This window comes from Hyperoodon ampullatus, assembly GCF_949752795.1.
Source record: "Hyperoodon ampullatus genome assembly, chromosome: 4".
Lineage (NCBI taxonomy): Eukaryota > Metazoa > Chordata > Mammalia > Artiodactyla > Ziphiidae > Hyperoodon > Hyperoodon ampullatus.
In genome coordinates, this window is record NC_136917.1 from 16,436,906 (window position 1) to 16,453,601 (window position 16,696).

The 16,696-nt window shown below is 48.6% G+C and overlaps 1 protein-coding gene across 1 annotated transcript in view; it reads right to left on the reverse strand.

The window, feature by feature from the left end:
• Positions 1-825: 825 nt before the first annotated feature.
• The window catches only part of SH3PXD2B (SH3 and PX domains 2B), a gene marked incomplete at its 5' end in the record, with an annotated part of 115,013 nt that continues 99,142 nt past the window's right edge, over positions 826-16,696 (reverse strand). Inside the window, 2 exons of the mRNA XM_079703606.1 lie at positions 826-1,122; positions 5,837-7,303. Of these exons, the coding sequence (XP_079559732.1) occupies positions 985-1,122; positions 5,837-7,303 (1,605 nt within the window). The 3' untranslated portion in view covers positions 826-984. The remainder of the gene's footprint in view (positions 1,123-5,836; positions 7,304-16,696) is intronic.

The window sequence follows — 16,696 nt, forward strand, 5'->3', positions numbered from 1 at the left end:
GCCCCTGCACGCCTGCCCTGGGAAGCCCATGCCATGGTCATTACCAGATGTATTCTTGAGACTAAGCACTCCTGGTTTAGGAGATTTGGGACAAAATGCTCCCAGGGTATGTGGGGTACGGGTGGTGGCGTTAAACCACATAATGACTTTCCTTTCTTATGGGAACAGAGCTTAATATATGAAGAAAGATTATTCCTAAGTAAGGTGCACCAGAAAGAAGATCATTGCTTTAAACTGTTTCCTCCAAGGTGGAATGAATATTGTATCTAAATCCTCCCCTTTGAACTTCTGTGCTGGGACTCTGCTGGTTCTATTCTTCTCTTCCTAGGAAGGTGGGGTGGTGGTGTCCTTTTGGATTCACCTGGGACCAAGGAGGCTCCGCAGCGGTGGTTGGTTTTGCCTTGGCGCTGCCTTTGGGAAAGTAATAAAACATCAGGCAATGCTCTCCACCTCCTGGGAGCAGGCGGCTTGGGCAGTCCCTGTGGCCCAAACGTGGCTGCATGCTCCTACTTCCCTGCCCATCAGGCAATGCCAACGAGAGGTTCAAACTCCCTGGACATGTAAAGTTTTCCACCTTTTGGCACAGAGCGGAGATGTGGGAGATACCCAGTGAATACAAGGAAGCTTTCTCTTGGTTTCCGGACATTGTAGTTAAAAGAATCAAAGTACACTAGGGCCCAGAGAGAGGAGTCATCCCTATTTCTGAGCAATACCCAAACCTAGCTCACACAGGCTTCTGTTTTTTGATCCCCAAATCCAGGCCAAGATGCCAGGGCACAAAGCTACTCACCCTTTCTTCAACCAAATAAAATACATAGACACATCTTCACAATGAAGCTTGAAACCAGTCAAGCACTTTTTTTTTATTAAAAAAAAAGAAAACATCTAATGGTAAAGTATATAGTCTATACATGCTACAGCTAATTCATTGTTCATCACCCCTCCCCCCTCACATTGTATATCCTCATGTATTTTTCGTGTGTGTTAAAAGGAAACAAAGACACCACCAGAATGTGTCAGCTTGCCAAGGGTATGAGGAGTGCCGAGATGTCCAGAGATCTCCAGCATCATCCTGTGAGCGGACGCAAGGTGGTGGGGCAATGCTGTCAGAGCCCACTGCTCCTGGAGGGATGCAAGAAATGGCCTACTTGGTGGGTCCCTGAAGCAGGGAATGTGGGTTGTAGCCAAGGTGACCAGTTTATCACCCCATGAGTGAAAGGGGTGCTGCTATTAACAATTACATGGCCACAATGTCACAGACGGGCGTACACTGGGGTAAAATATGGACACCTTAGTTGTGTCAGGATTGCTTATTGCCATCATAAGCCTGGTGGGTGCACCTCCTCTTGTATGTTTATAGGCTGAAGACGTTCAGGTCTTCTATAAAGACCTGAAAGTGAAGGCTACTGGCTGTGGCACTGGGTTTAGCCTCTTCAAGGACAACAGAAGTTGAGTCCCTTGTCCCTGATTGGAGCCAAGAAGGCCTATTTGGGAGTAGACGATAAAAACGGGAAAGGTGGAATGTTGAAACACAATGGGTGGCTTGAAAACTCCACAAGGTAACACCAGAAAGCAGACGTTACCCCATGGGGCTGGACGGTCAAGTCTGTGAGAAGGGTCCTCAGCAGGTGGCACGTTAGAAGCTTAGCTATGTTAGGAGCAATTCCTCCAGGCTAAAGGAGGGCTTGCAGCACCCTCAGACCTCAATGCAAGCCAGTTTCCTACTCATTCAGGCCACACAGTTTGACAATAGGGTATCTTCGGTCTATGGTCTGGTATGGTTGTTTGCAGCAAAAGCCCTGAAGGATGGGCCTGACAACCAAGGAGGGGACTAGACTGCCACGTGTGACTCAGGCTGTTACGTATACATGGTCACAGCCCAAAGTGAAGGGCAAGACCTGACCCAACACTTAAAAACTCAGAAACAGTGGAAGGATGGGAGCCAAGCCGAGCCACGAATGTTCTCGTTCTTGATGATGTTGAGTTGCCAGCTACCTGAGGCCAGGAGCGATTTCTCCTTCATCCCACTCAGGGCCGTGTACTCAGTACAAACTAAATAAATACTAGACTGTCCATCCCTCAGCCTAAGAATAGGGTCTTCCAACCTTGGGGAGATTTGGCATCTGTCCTTTAATATGGCAAGTTTGTTTTCCTACATTCTACCTGGTAAGGAAATCCCCTGTGGGCCCAGAAATGTTTTAAGGCCAAGAACTTTGTCTAAGAAATCAATCATGTGGAGGGGCTTTGTGGAGGACGTGTAACATGAATACTGGAAGCCTGGTGAGGTTCTAGCAATTTCCCGGCAGGGCAGGGCATTGAAAATGGTTTGAGCTGCAGCCCAGCTCCCCAAGTCTCATCCTGGGGCAAGGACATAAACCCATCAAATGGCAAAGAAATTCTGAGTAAAAAACTTGAGTAAAGGCCTATTTTATCAAGTGGTGGTCCTAAAATGCAGATTTTCCAAAGATTTGGTGTTATGACTACAAGCTGTAGTTTTGCCCTAGGGTGTAAGATAAAATAGCCATCCCAAGAAAGTATGCAGGGGTGAGGAAAGGAATAAAACCCACCCTTGACTGCCTTTCTGGGCTGGCATTTGGCCTGTGACCTACTGACATGTGTGATCGTGGGGTCAGGAGAGGAAAAACCTAAATTAAGAGGGAGGGTCACCTGTTTCCCTGGAAGCACCATGAACATTTCATTGTTGATGGCAGAGGAAATGTCATGGGCACTGGGGAGAAAAAGCTGGATTCAAGTCTCAGCTTGGTCAATAGTTGGATGACGCCGACTTCATCCTCTGAACCTCAGTGCTCTCATGACAGATTGGGGCTGACCCTAGGCACCTCACAGGGTTGAAGTGAGGATGACATTAAAGGAGGGAGTGTGCGTAGGCACCGGTAACCTGCCCGGAGCCTGGCACAAAAGTTATTCCTATGGCCCTGGACATTTACCACGGTGGTGACTCCAGGAGATTTTGCATCTGCTCTATCAAATGCGCACACAGTGGTGGCTACAGTCCTGGATGGTATCAACCTAAGCCCCCAGATGAGGACAGCTAGGGAGAGCCATTGGCCATCAAGACCGTCCCTTGCAGCTGCCTGGGGAAGTGCCCTCACCGTGGTAGGAGGAGCTGGAGAGAGGAGTCCTCAGGCCACAGATGTGTCCTGAGGAAAGAACAGTGAACAGAGAGAAATGTGGCTTTGGTACCTTCAGTTCATGCCAGAATAATAACAATAAAAAGGCTGATTACTTTTTCATGTGCAGGGAAAATTTTCTATCCAGAAAAAGGCGGAATTAGTCCATTCCCACCCAGCTGACCCTTGGGAGGAGGAAATGAAGCCAAAGACAAACGCCTTCAGTGGAATCTGCACACAAAAATCAAAGTTCTTCACAGCCAGGCACGGAGCCGCCCGCAGCCTGGTCTACACCCAGCGCCTAGTACATAGTAGGCACTCACAAAATACTAGAAAAGGTCAATGAAAGCTGAGAGATAATCAGAAAAAAAAAAATTTAGAGTTTTGTCTTTTGAAATGTAGTCAAATCCTGCGTAACAGCTTCACGAATGGTGTTTAAACCAAAATGGGTCAAAAACTCGGGAAAACGTGCTGTGGGGCCTCCTCCCCAGTGAGGGGACCTTGGAGGGTGGATGGCCCTCTCCCATTCTCCCTTCTGCCCCTGGCTGCCACCTTCCCCCCCTGGTTGCCACCTTCCCCCCAAGGTTCTGGGAACAGGCCTGGGGGCAAGTGGGTGCGGCAGGGCACCTCAGGGCCCTGTCCCAAGACTCTCGGGGTGTGGGATTTACAGACCTACTGAAGGAAGGAATAAAGATGCGATTGTGGATCAGGGGAGAAGAATCCAGAGCCCATGTGGCAGTGAGGAGGGATGGGGAGGGTAGGGGAGAGTGGGAGAGCTGTTTGCACATAAATTTTGGCACTGCAGGTGGATGGCGAGCATCCCTGGGAAAGCTGCCCTTGTGGTCCCGAAAGCATGGCAGCAGATGACTACTCTGCATCAGAGATCTCTGGGGGCAGGGCCAGAGGGCCACTTCCTCTTGTCCTGCGGAGTAGGGTGGGATGAGGAGGGGTGCTGCATTCTCACCCCCCAAGGCAGCCTGGACCCCAGGCAAGAGCTCTGGGCTGGAAGCCAGAAACCCTGGGTCCTGATTCTCGTTCTGCCACTGTAGCTGTGTCTCTACGGGACTCAGTGAACCACATCAGTCAAAATGGGTGCAAGGGCTGCCCTGGCTTCCTTCCAGTGAGACCACAGAGAGGGAGAGTGCATGGGAAAAAAAAAAAAAAAAGAAAACTACTCTTCGAGTGCCAGAGAGCAGGAAGCAGCAGCAGAGAGAGACAGGAGGTTGTGCCTGGCCCTCGGGTCCCCGTCTCCTTATGGGACTACTGCCTACTCTGCCCAGTTTGCTGGAGACTCAGCTGCTGGCCCTTGTGCCACCAGGGTCCCTCAAGGCTGGCATGTGAGACCACCTTGGCTCCCTTTGCTCCGTAAGTTCTATCCCCCGGGGTGGGCACTAGCATAGGAGCAGGAAACAGGGCTCTGTGGCAGCACCGGGGTCCTGGGCAGCCTCTGTGTGGAGCAACCATATGGGGTCCAGGGCAGCCTTCAGTAGATGCTACAATGGGTTGGAGGAGTGTTGGGTGTGGGAGCAGCCACCCGGCCCCCACATGCACAGCCCAGGGCAGCCAGCTGGCGTCTCCCTCTCCCCGCCTGGTTTGCCTCTTACAGGGCAAAGGGCACAGGCATGGAAGTCAGGCCAGCCTGGATGCAAATCCTCTTTCCTCCTCTTCCCAGCTAGTGTGCCCTTGGGCCCATTGAACCCGAGTTTCCTCATCTATAAAACAGGTATAATAGCATCAGAGAGGGCTGCTGTGAGGGTTCAGCATGAATGTAAAGTGCCAAGTACAGAGTTGGGCACCTACTAGCTACTCAGCAAAGAGGAGCTCCCAAGGGGCGTGGCTTGTGAACGGTCCCCTTATTCAAACAAACCTTGAGATTCTTGCTCTAGGTAGGCAGAAGTGAAAGGCCCCCCCAGAAGCAGGCTGGGGATTCTTGTTTAAAAGCCCTGGGTTGGACCACAGCCTGCAGCAGGAAAAGTGGAGCATGCTTGGAGCTGGAAGCATTCCTTTAGAACTGATCGGCGTCCCAGCACAGAAGGGAGGCAGTGTGGCTGGGAGGACCTCCAGGCCCACTCCTGGGGCAGCTGCATCTGCTTGAACCTGAGAGGCCCATGGACCTGAGGCCTCGGGGAAGACACCACCTCCCTGGAACTGGCAACGGAGCTGACTTCTACAGGATGAAGCTCTTTCTGGGACCAGGCATTTTGGAAACTGAATGAATCAAGTTGCTTGACATGAATGAACTGGGTGGGGTGCTGGGTCGGGGTGGGGGGGAGCTTCCCATATTCTGCCTGATCCGAGCAACAAGAGACCCTTTCTGTAGTTTCTCCAGATGATGGATTCCGGTCCTAGAGGCCTTAGAGAGTCATGGTCCAGCTGTTGGGTGGGCAGGGAAGCTGGGTGGCAATGCCACTGGCCTTAAGGCAGGGATGCTGAGTAGAGAGAAAGGGGTGTGGCCTCTGAGCCTCCAGGGGACGCTGTGATGGGAGGGATCCCTCTCCACCCAGAGAAGGGAAGAAACCACAGTATTCCAGTCTTCCTTTCTTTGAAGCTGTGTGGAGGATGATAAATTAAGAGGCATATTAAATATGTAGGTAAAGCCGGCAGGGTCGTGCAGGACTTCCAGGCAGGAAGGGAGCAGGCTAGGGCTTCTTTCTGAGATAGTTGGAAGGAATCCACCCTTCCCAGGAGGGGGCCCCGCTTTGCACCTGGCAGAACCACCAGCCGCTGCTGTTCTTTTCCCGGACCTCGAACACCGTCCCCTCCTGGAAGCCGCTGGTACCTTCGTCTCCTTCAAAGTTGGCCACGGCCACATACAAGTCCTTGGGGCCGTCTGCACTGGGGAAGGGGGCTGCAGCCACTTTCTCCTTGTTTTCTCCCATCTTGCCCATCATCCGTGGCCCCAGCCCACCTTTGCCTCGCATGTCATCCTGCCCCCCTGAGGAGTTGGAGAGAAAAGGTTTGGCTTTTGGGGGGACAAGCAGGGCCCGGCCTGGGACAGGAGCTGCCTTGCCTTCGGTGGGCTCCCGCTGCGGCCCTCTGACCTCTGGAAGGGGCCCTCTGACCTCTGGAAGGGGCCTGGACGACGAGGAGGTTTTCTTGGGAGGTGGTGGTCTCCGAGGAGGGACCACAGGTCTCTGCTGGGAAGACTCTTGGATAGGGACCGGCACATTCTTAGGCACAGGTTCTGCGGTCTTGGCCGGCCTGGGAGGGGCTCTGCAGGACGTCTCCTTTGGGCTGAGCCCATCCTGTTTGCTCGTCCTGTCCTGGGTGCGGCCAGGCCCCTCCCCTGGGAGGAAGCCACGGCTGCTGGCCACATCCTGGCCTCCCCCAGCCTGGGGGCTGCTCTCTCCGTCCAACGAGGGTTTCTCTTGGGACTTGGCAGGCCTGAGCTTGCTCCTGAGGTTACAGATGTCCAGTTGGTCTTCGCCCTGAGGTGGCTCTGTCCTGGGGGAAGGAGCTGGTTTGGGCCTAACCTGAGGTTTGGACTTTAAGAAGGGATTCTGGGGAACAGCTTCTGGCTTCTCCTCCGGTGGGTCAGCTTTGGATTTGGAGACAGGCCGGAGGTTGGGCTTCTTCACTTCCTTGGCCAATACTTTGTGGCCACACTCCAGCCCCATCTCATTTTTCAGCTGGAACAACTTGCTTTTGTCAGGTTTGGGCTCTGGTCTCCTGCTGTCCCGGGCTGGAGGCGTGTACTTGGTTGGGATCATTGGCAAGATCATGCCAGGAGGCTTGGGGGAAGAACCTCTGAGCAGCTCCCCTTCCGACTTGATGATGGATTCTTTCCGGGGAGGGAGGCTGGGCTTCTCCTCCAGGTCGGGGTCCGAGATCTCCTCGTAGCCTGCACACGAGGACGTGTCTGAAGACGCCTTCCTTGGGACCTCCTTACCACCCTTCCAGTCTTTGGACCATGGCATGGCGGAGTCCACAGCCCCATGTGGTGCATTGGGTAGGGGCCGGGACGGGCCGACGGCTTCACCGCCCGTGCAGTTCTCCATTGCTGCTGCATCTCCCAACCGGAGCTGCGCCACCTCATTGGGCAAGGGAGCCAGGAAGTTGGGTCTTGAGGCATTGCTGGTTTTCTTATACTTATCGATGAAAGTCGCTGGGGCCCAGCCTTCCTTATCTTCAATCTGAATGTACCACCAGCCGCTCACGTTCTTCTCGATCACCTGGAAGGGAGGCCAGAGGAAAGCACTGAGTAGGTATGGTGTCAGGGCCAGTGGGCCAGGATGGGCTGGGAGCACCCACATGCAGCTGGGGTGCTGGAATCAGGGATTTTACATTCGTCAGATTCCCCGACAATATCTATGGGGGACCATCTATGAGACTGCTGTGTATCAGAAACATCTTACGTGGGGGTAGGCGCTCGTGTAATTTTGGATTGCCTCAAAATCAGTCCTTGAGATATGAACTTGGGTGTAGGTAGTTAATTTGAGAGATGATTCCAGGAAGCCCAAGTGAGGAACCGAGGAAAGGGCGAGCCAGTTAGGAGCAGGTTAATGCTCTTGGGCCAGTGGGGCTTAATTTAAAAGGGATCCTCTGAGAGACTGTGCAGAATCAGACATTGGGGGTGGGGACACTTATCTCCTGACCCCTAGTCCCTCCCCCTCCCCAAGACATGAACCCTCCCCCTCTCTGGGTGATGCCCTTAGGCGGGCATAGGAGGTGGGAAGCAGTCGCGGGGTTGGGATACAGGGCAGGCCACCAGCGGTGTCTGCTAAAATTCTGAAGAAGTTCAAGGCAAACCCCCGATACAGCCCAAACTAGCCTTGATCGCTGCTCCTCTGGTTGAGCACCAGACAAAGCAGTTGGCTGGTGTTTATATGCCATGCTGTATGAAACATGTGCATCCTTAAATGTGGGGATCACACCTAGCTCATGTTTAGGTACAGGGGAACTGATGCTGATGGAGGTACAACAAACTTTCATCTCATCTCCCTCTCCCTCTCCCTCTGGGATACACACCCATTGATTGGAATGGTGGGTGGAATCACTCATGTTATTTAATATCTTACGTTTCCTGTCTCCTTTTTGTTTAGTACCATGTGGCTAAATTCACACGGGTGAAAGGTGCACAGGCTGCATGTTATGGGCTGAATTGAGTCCCCCCCAGATTATATGTTGAAGCCCTAACTTCTGTACCTTAAATTGTGACTGCATTCGAAGACAGAGCCTTTTAAGAGGTGATTAGGTTAAAATGGGGTCATTAGGGTGGGCCCTAGTCCAATATGACTGTCGTCCTTATAAGAGGAGATGAGGACACACAGAACATTCAGAATGAGGGACGACCACGTGTGAACACAGAGGGAAGGTGGCCAGCTGTGAGCCAAAGAGAGAGGCCTCAGGAAAAGCCAAACCTGCTGACACCTTGATCTTGGACATCCAGCCTATAGAACATGAGAAAATCCACCTCTGCTGTTTAAACCACCCAGTCTTTTGTGATGGCAGCCTGAGCAAACTAATAAACAGCAATACCACAGCAGGCTCTGTGCACAGGAGAGCTGATTAATGACTACAACCACCTGATGAGATGGGGATTGTCATCCCATTGTATAGATGCAGAACCAAGCCTCAGGAGAGCGAGGAACTTGCAGAGGGTCACGCAGAAAGTCAGTGGTGGAGGCGGGAGTCAAAGGCAGCTTGGTGGGCTCCAGAGCCTGAGCCTATACTACCCAGCCCTGCCGTGGAAAGTGGACACTGCTTGGGGGGGAGCCGTGCCTGAGGTGAGAAAGCGCTAGGGGCTGAGGGCTGTGGGTATGGTTCTGTTGTTGCACTCTGCCACCCAGATCAGAGAGAAAGGCAGCCACAGACCCAGTGCAGGAGCAGAGGCTGGCCTCTGGGGCTGCAGTCCTGGGTTCTGGTTCTGGCTGCCTCAACAGCCCTGGGTAAGCCACAGGCCTGAGATGCCACATCACAGAACAGAGAGGATGGTAAGAACAGTAAAGCCTACTTGTAGGGTTTCCATGATGACCACATAAGCTAATGCGTACAACAGCACTTGGTAAAGGCTGAAAGGAAAATGTTACCTATTAGTATTAAATTACAGGGGAGAGCACTGAGAACGCAGCAGGCATGTGGCAGGCATATACTTAACACGTCCCACTGGAGTCTCTCCAGGAAAGGGTACTGATAAATGGAAGCCCTTTACGTGCTGGTGACCACCATCTTATCAACACTTGGTAGCTCTGGTAATGACTGAAGGTGATTCTGGGCATACAAGTCATTGTCAGCACATCCGTGAATTCAACAACTGTAAGACTAAGTATGTACATGAGCAAATGAAAACAGAACAATAATCAAAATGAAGTCTATCAATGAGGATTTGCTAAGCTTACACTCTACTATGTACTATGGCAGAAGCTCTCAACCTTTGTGTCCTTAATTGTGATGTATGGGAGTTTTCATTTACTAGATAGAAGCTAAGAGCTATTATGAATACAGTCAGTCATACCTCATTTAAAATTTTTTAAAATTAATTAATTAATTTCTGGCTGCATTGGGTCTTCGTTGCTGAGTAAGGGCTTTCTCTAGTTGCAGTGAGCGGGGGCTACCCTTTGTCGTGGTGTGCAGGCTTCTCATTGCGGTGGCTTCTCTTGTGGAGCACGGGCTCTAGGCACGTGGGTTTCAGTAGTTGTGGCACACAGGCTCAGTAGTTGTGGCGCACAGGCTCAGTTGCTCCACGGCTCGTGGGATCTTCCCGGACCAGGGCTTGAACCTGTGTCCCCTGCATTGGCAGGTGGATTCTTAACCACTGCACCACCAGGGAAGTCCCCAGTCAAACCTAATTTTATTGCATTTCAGTTTATTGCGCTTTGCAGATACTGCGTTTTTTTTTTTTGTTTTTTTTTTTTACAAATTGCTCATTTTCACAATATTTCAAACTTTTTCATTGTTATTATATGTGTAATGGTGATCTGTGGTCAGTGATCTTTGATGTTACTATTGCAAAAAGATTACAACTTGCTGAAGGCTCAGATGATGGTTTGCATTTTTTAGCAATTAAGTATTTTTTAATTAAGGTCTGCACTTTTTTTTTAAAATAAATTTTTTCATTTTATTTGTTTATCTTTGGCTATGTTGGGTCTTTGTTGCTGTACGCAGGCTTTCTCTAGTTGCGGCTTTCTATAGTTTCTCTACTCTTCAGTGAGGTGCTCAGGCTTCTCATTGTGGTGGCTTCTCCCGTTGTGGAGCACAGGCTCCAGATGTGCGAACTTCAGTAGTTGTGGCACACGGGCTGTGCCACAGGGAAGCCCGGTCTGCACATTTTTTTAGACATAATGCTATTGCACACTTAATAGATTATAGTATAATGTAAACACAACTTTTATATGCACTGGGAAACCAAAACATTCATGTGACTTGCTTTATTGTGATACTGGCTTTATAGGGGTGGTCTGGAACTGAACCTGCAATATCTCCTAGGTTGGCCTGTAAAAGCAAATGCAAAGTCACAAGAATGGAGATGAAAGAATATAGCCTGGGCTTTAAAACCAAAGAGATTTGGGATCAAATCCCAGCTCCACCACTTACCAGCTATGTAACCTTGGACATTTACCTAACCTCTCTTTGTCTCAGATACATCTGTAAAATGGGCTGGGGACTTCCCTGGTGGTGCAGTGGTTAAGAATCTGCCTGTCAATGCAGGGGACATGGGTTTGAGCCCTGGTCCGGGAAGATCCCACATGCCGCGGAGCCACAGATCCACTAAGCCCGTACGCCACAACTACTGAGCCTGCGTGCCTAGAGCCCGTGCTCCGCAACAAGAGAAGCCACCGCAATGAGAAGCCTGCGCACCACAGTGAAGAGGAGCCCCCGCTCGCCGCAACTAAAGGAAGCCCACGCGCAGCAACAAAGACCCAACGCAGCCAAAAATAAATAAACAAACAAACAAACAAACAAATAAATAAAAATAAAATGGGCTGAATATATTGACCTCTTGGGACTTGTTTGAAGATTAGTTATGAAGGACGTAAGGTACTCGGCACACATAAGTGTCTGTATCATCATTATCATCATATCATCATTAGTAAAACATGTTTTGAAGATACACAGACCAAGCAAGGAACTAAGGTATTCCTTGTAGTTCCACTGCTAGAATACTGTGGTTCCACTAATGAATTCTGAACACTAAGATGATGTTGAATTGAACCAGGAAGCAAAACTGGAGGAGAAGAAAACAAAGGATACAGTGTTTATCATAAGAACTCTTGGTTAAACCAAAAACTGTAGGGTCAACTATTTCTCACTCAAGTCCTTCAAGTCATCACTAGCAGAACCTATGCTGACATCACAGAACAATAATAAAGCAGCGAAGTTTCAAGAATGGGTTACATTTGTGCTTCCTGGAAAAGAATGCTGGGTATGTGAGCTATTTATTGGCTCAGGTTTAGCAAAAGCAGACAGAATAAAAGCCAGAAACGAGACAGGGGAATGGTTCTGGTTGAAGTGCGGGTGCAGCCTTGGAGGGAGACTCCCCAGCACCTCCAGAAGACCCCAGGGATCCATTTACTCCCTACTGCACACAGAGTCAGCCCTCAGCTTCAGTGCATTGTCCGGAACACCTTGAGCTGCCCTAGGTGGATTTCGGAATGCTCTGAGCCAGGGAGTGCTGGTGCGTATTGGCAAATGCCCTGTTTGCCAGCACGTTGAAACAATGGCGTGTGTTTGTACAAAATGCTGGAAACTCATTGTCTTAAAGGAGAAGAAGGTTTTATCATGTTCTTCAGTGCTCTTGGGAAAAAACAAACAAACAAAAAAACTTTTATAATATGCAAGCCAGACTTCTGGTTTCAAGATGGGAGATGGAATGAACAGCAGTTTCCCCTTAATGCAATAAAGCCAGGAAACAAATGAATATCAGTACAAAGCCAAGCGCAGAAAGAGGAAGGGGAGAAGTTAGTGGACTAGGAATTGTGAGGAATCACTGACGGGCAGAAGCTGCAAAGGGGGGCTGTGGCCCAGGACTGCTGCAGGGGCTTTTGTTGCAAAAGGTAGTAGCAGTGGGAGGCCTGCCAGACTTTGAAGGGGTAGAATCTGAGACTAGGAAGGCCCAGGGGCAAGTGACAGGGGATTAACTGGGATACCACGGCAGAAGCAACAAGGCTGGTTGACCCCTCTATGCCCTTTATTCCATTCCTGTAGGGTAGGTGGTGTGAAGGAGGTGATTGCTCACGAGTGGAACAGTGAAAGAACGAGCTTGGGTCAGAGACAAGACACTGCTCAGTGGCTGGCTCAGAAGTCCCCGATCTGGCACTGAAGCCAGTGGAAGTCAACCAGCCCCTTGCGTACACTCCCCAACTGGGCTGCTTGACTGCTTCCTCTTCTTGTACTGCCCAAGACAAGTCCTAACACCGTGAAAAGAACTGAAATAAATACCAACACCACTGTGAAGGATCTACAACCGAGGAGAGAGATCATGAACAATAACATATTTAATATCCTTAGACAGATACAGAAGGGCATCGACATCATGAAAGAACAGGCTGTTATGAAATGAGAACACGTAACTATGAAAAGGATCAATAAGTGCTCTTGGCAATAAAAATGACAGCTGTTGAAATAAAATAAGAAACAGACTGAATTGTTAAAGAGCAAATTATTGGACTAAAAGATGAAGCAGAATGCTCTAGGAATGCAGTACAAAGGGATGAAGGTGGAAAATATGAAAGAAACGTTAAGAGACATGGAAAATAGGGGCAGAAGCTCTCATACTGTTTCATAACCATTCCAAAAGGAAAGAATAAAAAGAGTGAAGAGAGTCATTATTTAAAGAAGTAAAAGTGATGGACTTCCCTGGCGGTCCAGTGGTTAAGACTCCGTGCTTCCCCTGCAGGGGGCAAGGGTTTGATCCCTTATCAGGGAGCTCCCCTACCACCCCCACCACAAAAAAAAAAAAAAAAAAAAAAAAGAAGTAAAAGTGGGAAAATTTCTAGGAAGATTTCCTGAGTCCTTAGATTGAAAAGACCCACCACATGCTGAGCAGGATATAAAAATAAAGAAACATACCTAGACATGCTTTAGTGAAACGTTGGCATTTTAAAGACAGTGAGGAGCTCCTGAGAAAGTCAGAGAAATGACAGTTAATGAAAAAGAGAACAAGGACCAGATGGATAGTAGCTGCTTCCTAGCAACACTAGATGCAGGAAAAGAATGGGACAATCTATTCGAAGTGCCAAGGGAAGATGACTGGAATTCAAAACTCAGTCACTGAAGAATGAGGGGAGAATATTTTTCATAATGTCAAGAAAGCATTATGTACACAAATGAGGGCCTGTTAAGGATTGAGATGTATGGTCCCATAGAAGCTAACGGAAGGGTAGGGAAGGGACACCAGTGTGAACCCGGGGAGGCTTCCCAGAGGAGGCAGGGATTTGAAGAATGAGGTGGATTTTGATATGCCAAGTTCAGTTCTAAAAATGGCCTTGACAGCCTTGTATAAGAAAACAGGTAGTGGGCTAGGAGCTGGGTTAAAGGAAGGTTAAAGGCAGAGAGAGCAAGAGAGGTGAGGAAGGGCCAGCTGAACCAGTGGGGTTCAGAGGAAAGCAGTGAAAATAAGGCTGAATAGCAATGGGAGGAAGAACAGCCCTTGATGTGGAAAGATGTTAAGAGACAGGCATATGTTTCATGTCAGAATAACATACATGTTTTAAACAGCAAAATGGGGGAACTGGGCACAGAATTATCTTGAAGCACAAGCAAGATGCCTTGTGAGTTCTCTCTGTGGATTTGAAGTTAGAAAGAACAGATTGGGAGGAAAAAAAAAAAAGGAGCAGATAAAAAGCCTTTTAGAGCCTTGGAGGTATTTCCACCGTCCCCTCAGTTTCTCTGTGAGGACTGGGATTTGCATTTAAAAAAATTAGTTTGACAGGCTTCAACCCAGGTTCTTTAAACACCCCTGCAGACAGCCCTCCTGCTGTCTGCATGGATTAAAGGACACTTGGCTTGAGGAGAACTTTCTAGAGAGGCTTGGGCAGAATCAGTGGTGGTGAGACCCTGGATGCACCTTCGGGAAGTCACCTCCTCCCGGGCTCACTGGGCAGCTGTCCTGGGACTCGAGGGGGAGGCGGGTGGGCAGGAGGTGTCAAAGCGGGAGGGAAAATGGCGGGTTCTTTGGAGGCCTAGAGAAGTGACTAAAGACCCTTAGGACACGTGCCACAGTTATGCAATGGCTCAGTAATCATTTGTTCACTCTTTATTTCCTTCGTTCATTCAAACATTCATTCATAAAGGAATGGCTCTCTGAGCACCTACTGTGGACCAGTCCCAAGGCCAGGGTTAGAGATGAGAATGAAGAAGAAAACACTCCCTGGTTTTCTGGGTGTTAGCAGGAGGCTAGTGGGGAGATGGATTTTCATTGATTCAACAATATTTATTGCATATCTATCACGTGCCAGGCACTGTGCTAGCTGTGGGAATACAGAAGTAAAAAACAGATATGATCTCCATCGTCCTGAGATGCCCAAATACTGGGCAGATAAACAGCAGGCTGTCAATAGCCCTGGTTCTAATCTGGAGACAGACATGGGTTCAAATCCTGACTCTGCCACCTTTTGGCTGTGTGACCTTGGACAGCACCTTTTTTCTGAGCCACAGCTTCCTCCTCTGAAAAATGGGGATTGTAATAGTCCTGCCTCACAAGAGTAAATGACGATATGATTAGGCAAGATATGGCATGTGAGGTGCTTAGTGCAGTGGCCGGCACCTAACTGCTATCCCATTACTTACGGGCTTTCCTGGAAACATGGGAAACACCTTCAAGCTCTAGCCCCATGAGAAAGAAAAGAGAAATGGGAGGGGAGAAAGGATTTATGATGCCCTTTACGTAGGGAACGGAGTAGACAAGCAAAGAAGTGGGAAGTAAAGGGGAGAGGAGAGGCAATCAAGGAAGGAGGAGGTGATAAAAAGAGGCAAATCTATAGACACAGGAAATAGATCAGTGGTTGCCTAGGGCTGGGGCAGGGGCACTGAGAGGGATTGAGGGGACGTGGGGAGGGACTGCTAATGTGTACAGGGTTTCTTATTTGGGTGATGAAATGTTCTAATGTTGATGGTGGTGATGGTTGCACAACTCTGTAATTAAACTAAAAACCACTGATTTTTTTTTTTTTTTGCGGTGCATGGGCCTCTCACTGTTGTGGGCTCTCCCGTTGCAGAGCACAGGCTCCGGACGCGCAGGCTCAGAGGCCATGGCTCACGGGCCTAGCCGCTCCGCGGCATGTGGGATCTTCCCGGACCGGGGCACAAACCCATATCCCCTGCATCGGCAGGCAGACTCTCAACCACTGCGCCACCAGGGAAGCCCCAAAACACTGAATTTTATACCTTAAATCACTGAATCATATGGTATGTGAATTATACCTCAATAAAGCTGCTACTAAAAAAAAAAGAACACAGAAATAGGAGATGGTGCCTAGAATCAAAAATCACAAGTAGTACAAGCTTTTGTACAGCAAAGGAAACCACAAACAAAACGAAAAGACAACCCATGGACTGAAAAAAATTATTTGCAAATGATACGACCGACACGGGCTTAATTTCCAAAATATACAAACAGCTCATATAACTCAACAACAAAAAACCAAACAACCCAATTGAAAAATGGGCAGAAGATGTAAACAGACATTTCTCCAAAGAAGACATACAGATAGCCAACAGGCACATGAAAAGATGCTCAACATCGCTAATTATTAGAGAAATGCAAGTCAAAATTACAATGAGGTATCACCTCACATGGGTCAGAATGGTCATCATTTAAAAATCTACAAATAAATGCTGGAGAGGGTGTGGAGAAAAGGGAAGCCTCCTACACTGTTGGTAGGAATGTGAGTTGGTGCAGCCACTATGGAGCACGGTGTGGAGGTTCCTCAAAAAACTAAAAATAGAGTTGCCATATGAGAATGGCATATATTCGGACAGAATTCTAATTCAAAAAGATACATGCACCCCAATGTTCACTGCAGCACTATTTACAATAGCCAAGACATGGAAACAACCTAAGTGTCCATTGACAGATGAATGGATAAAAGTGTGGTGTGTTTACACACACACACACACACACACACACACAATGGAATACTAGTCAGCCAGAAAAAAGAATGAAATAATGCCAGTTGCAGCAACATGAATGGACCCAGAGATTATCATCCTAAGTGAAGTAAGTTGGAAAGAGAAAGATAAACATCATATGATATCACTTATATGTGGAATCTAAAATATGACACAAATGAACTTATCTATGAAACAGAAACAGACTCATAGATAGACAGAATAGACTTGTGGTTGCCAAGGGGGAGGTAGGTGGGGAGGGACAGACTGGGAATCTGGGATTAGCAGATGCAAACTATTATATATCATACATAGGATGGATAAACAACAACATCCTACTGTATAGTACAGGCAACGATATTCAATATCCTGGGATAAACCATGATGGAAAAGAATATGAAAAAGAATGCGTATGTATGTATAACTGAATCACTTTGCTGTACAGCAGAAATTAACACAACACTGTAAATCACCTATACTTCAAAAAAATAAATTAAAAACAAAAAGAATCACAGGTA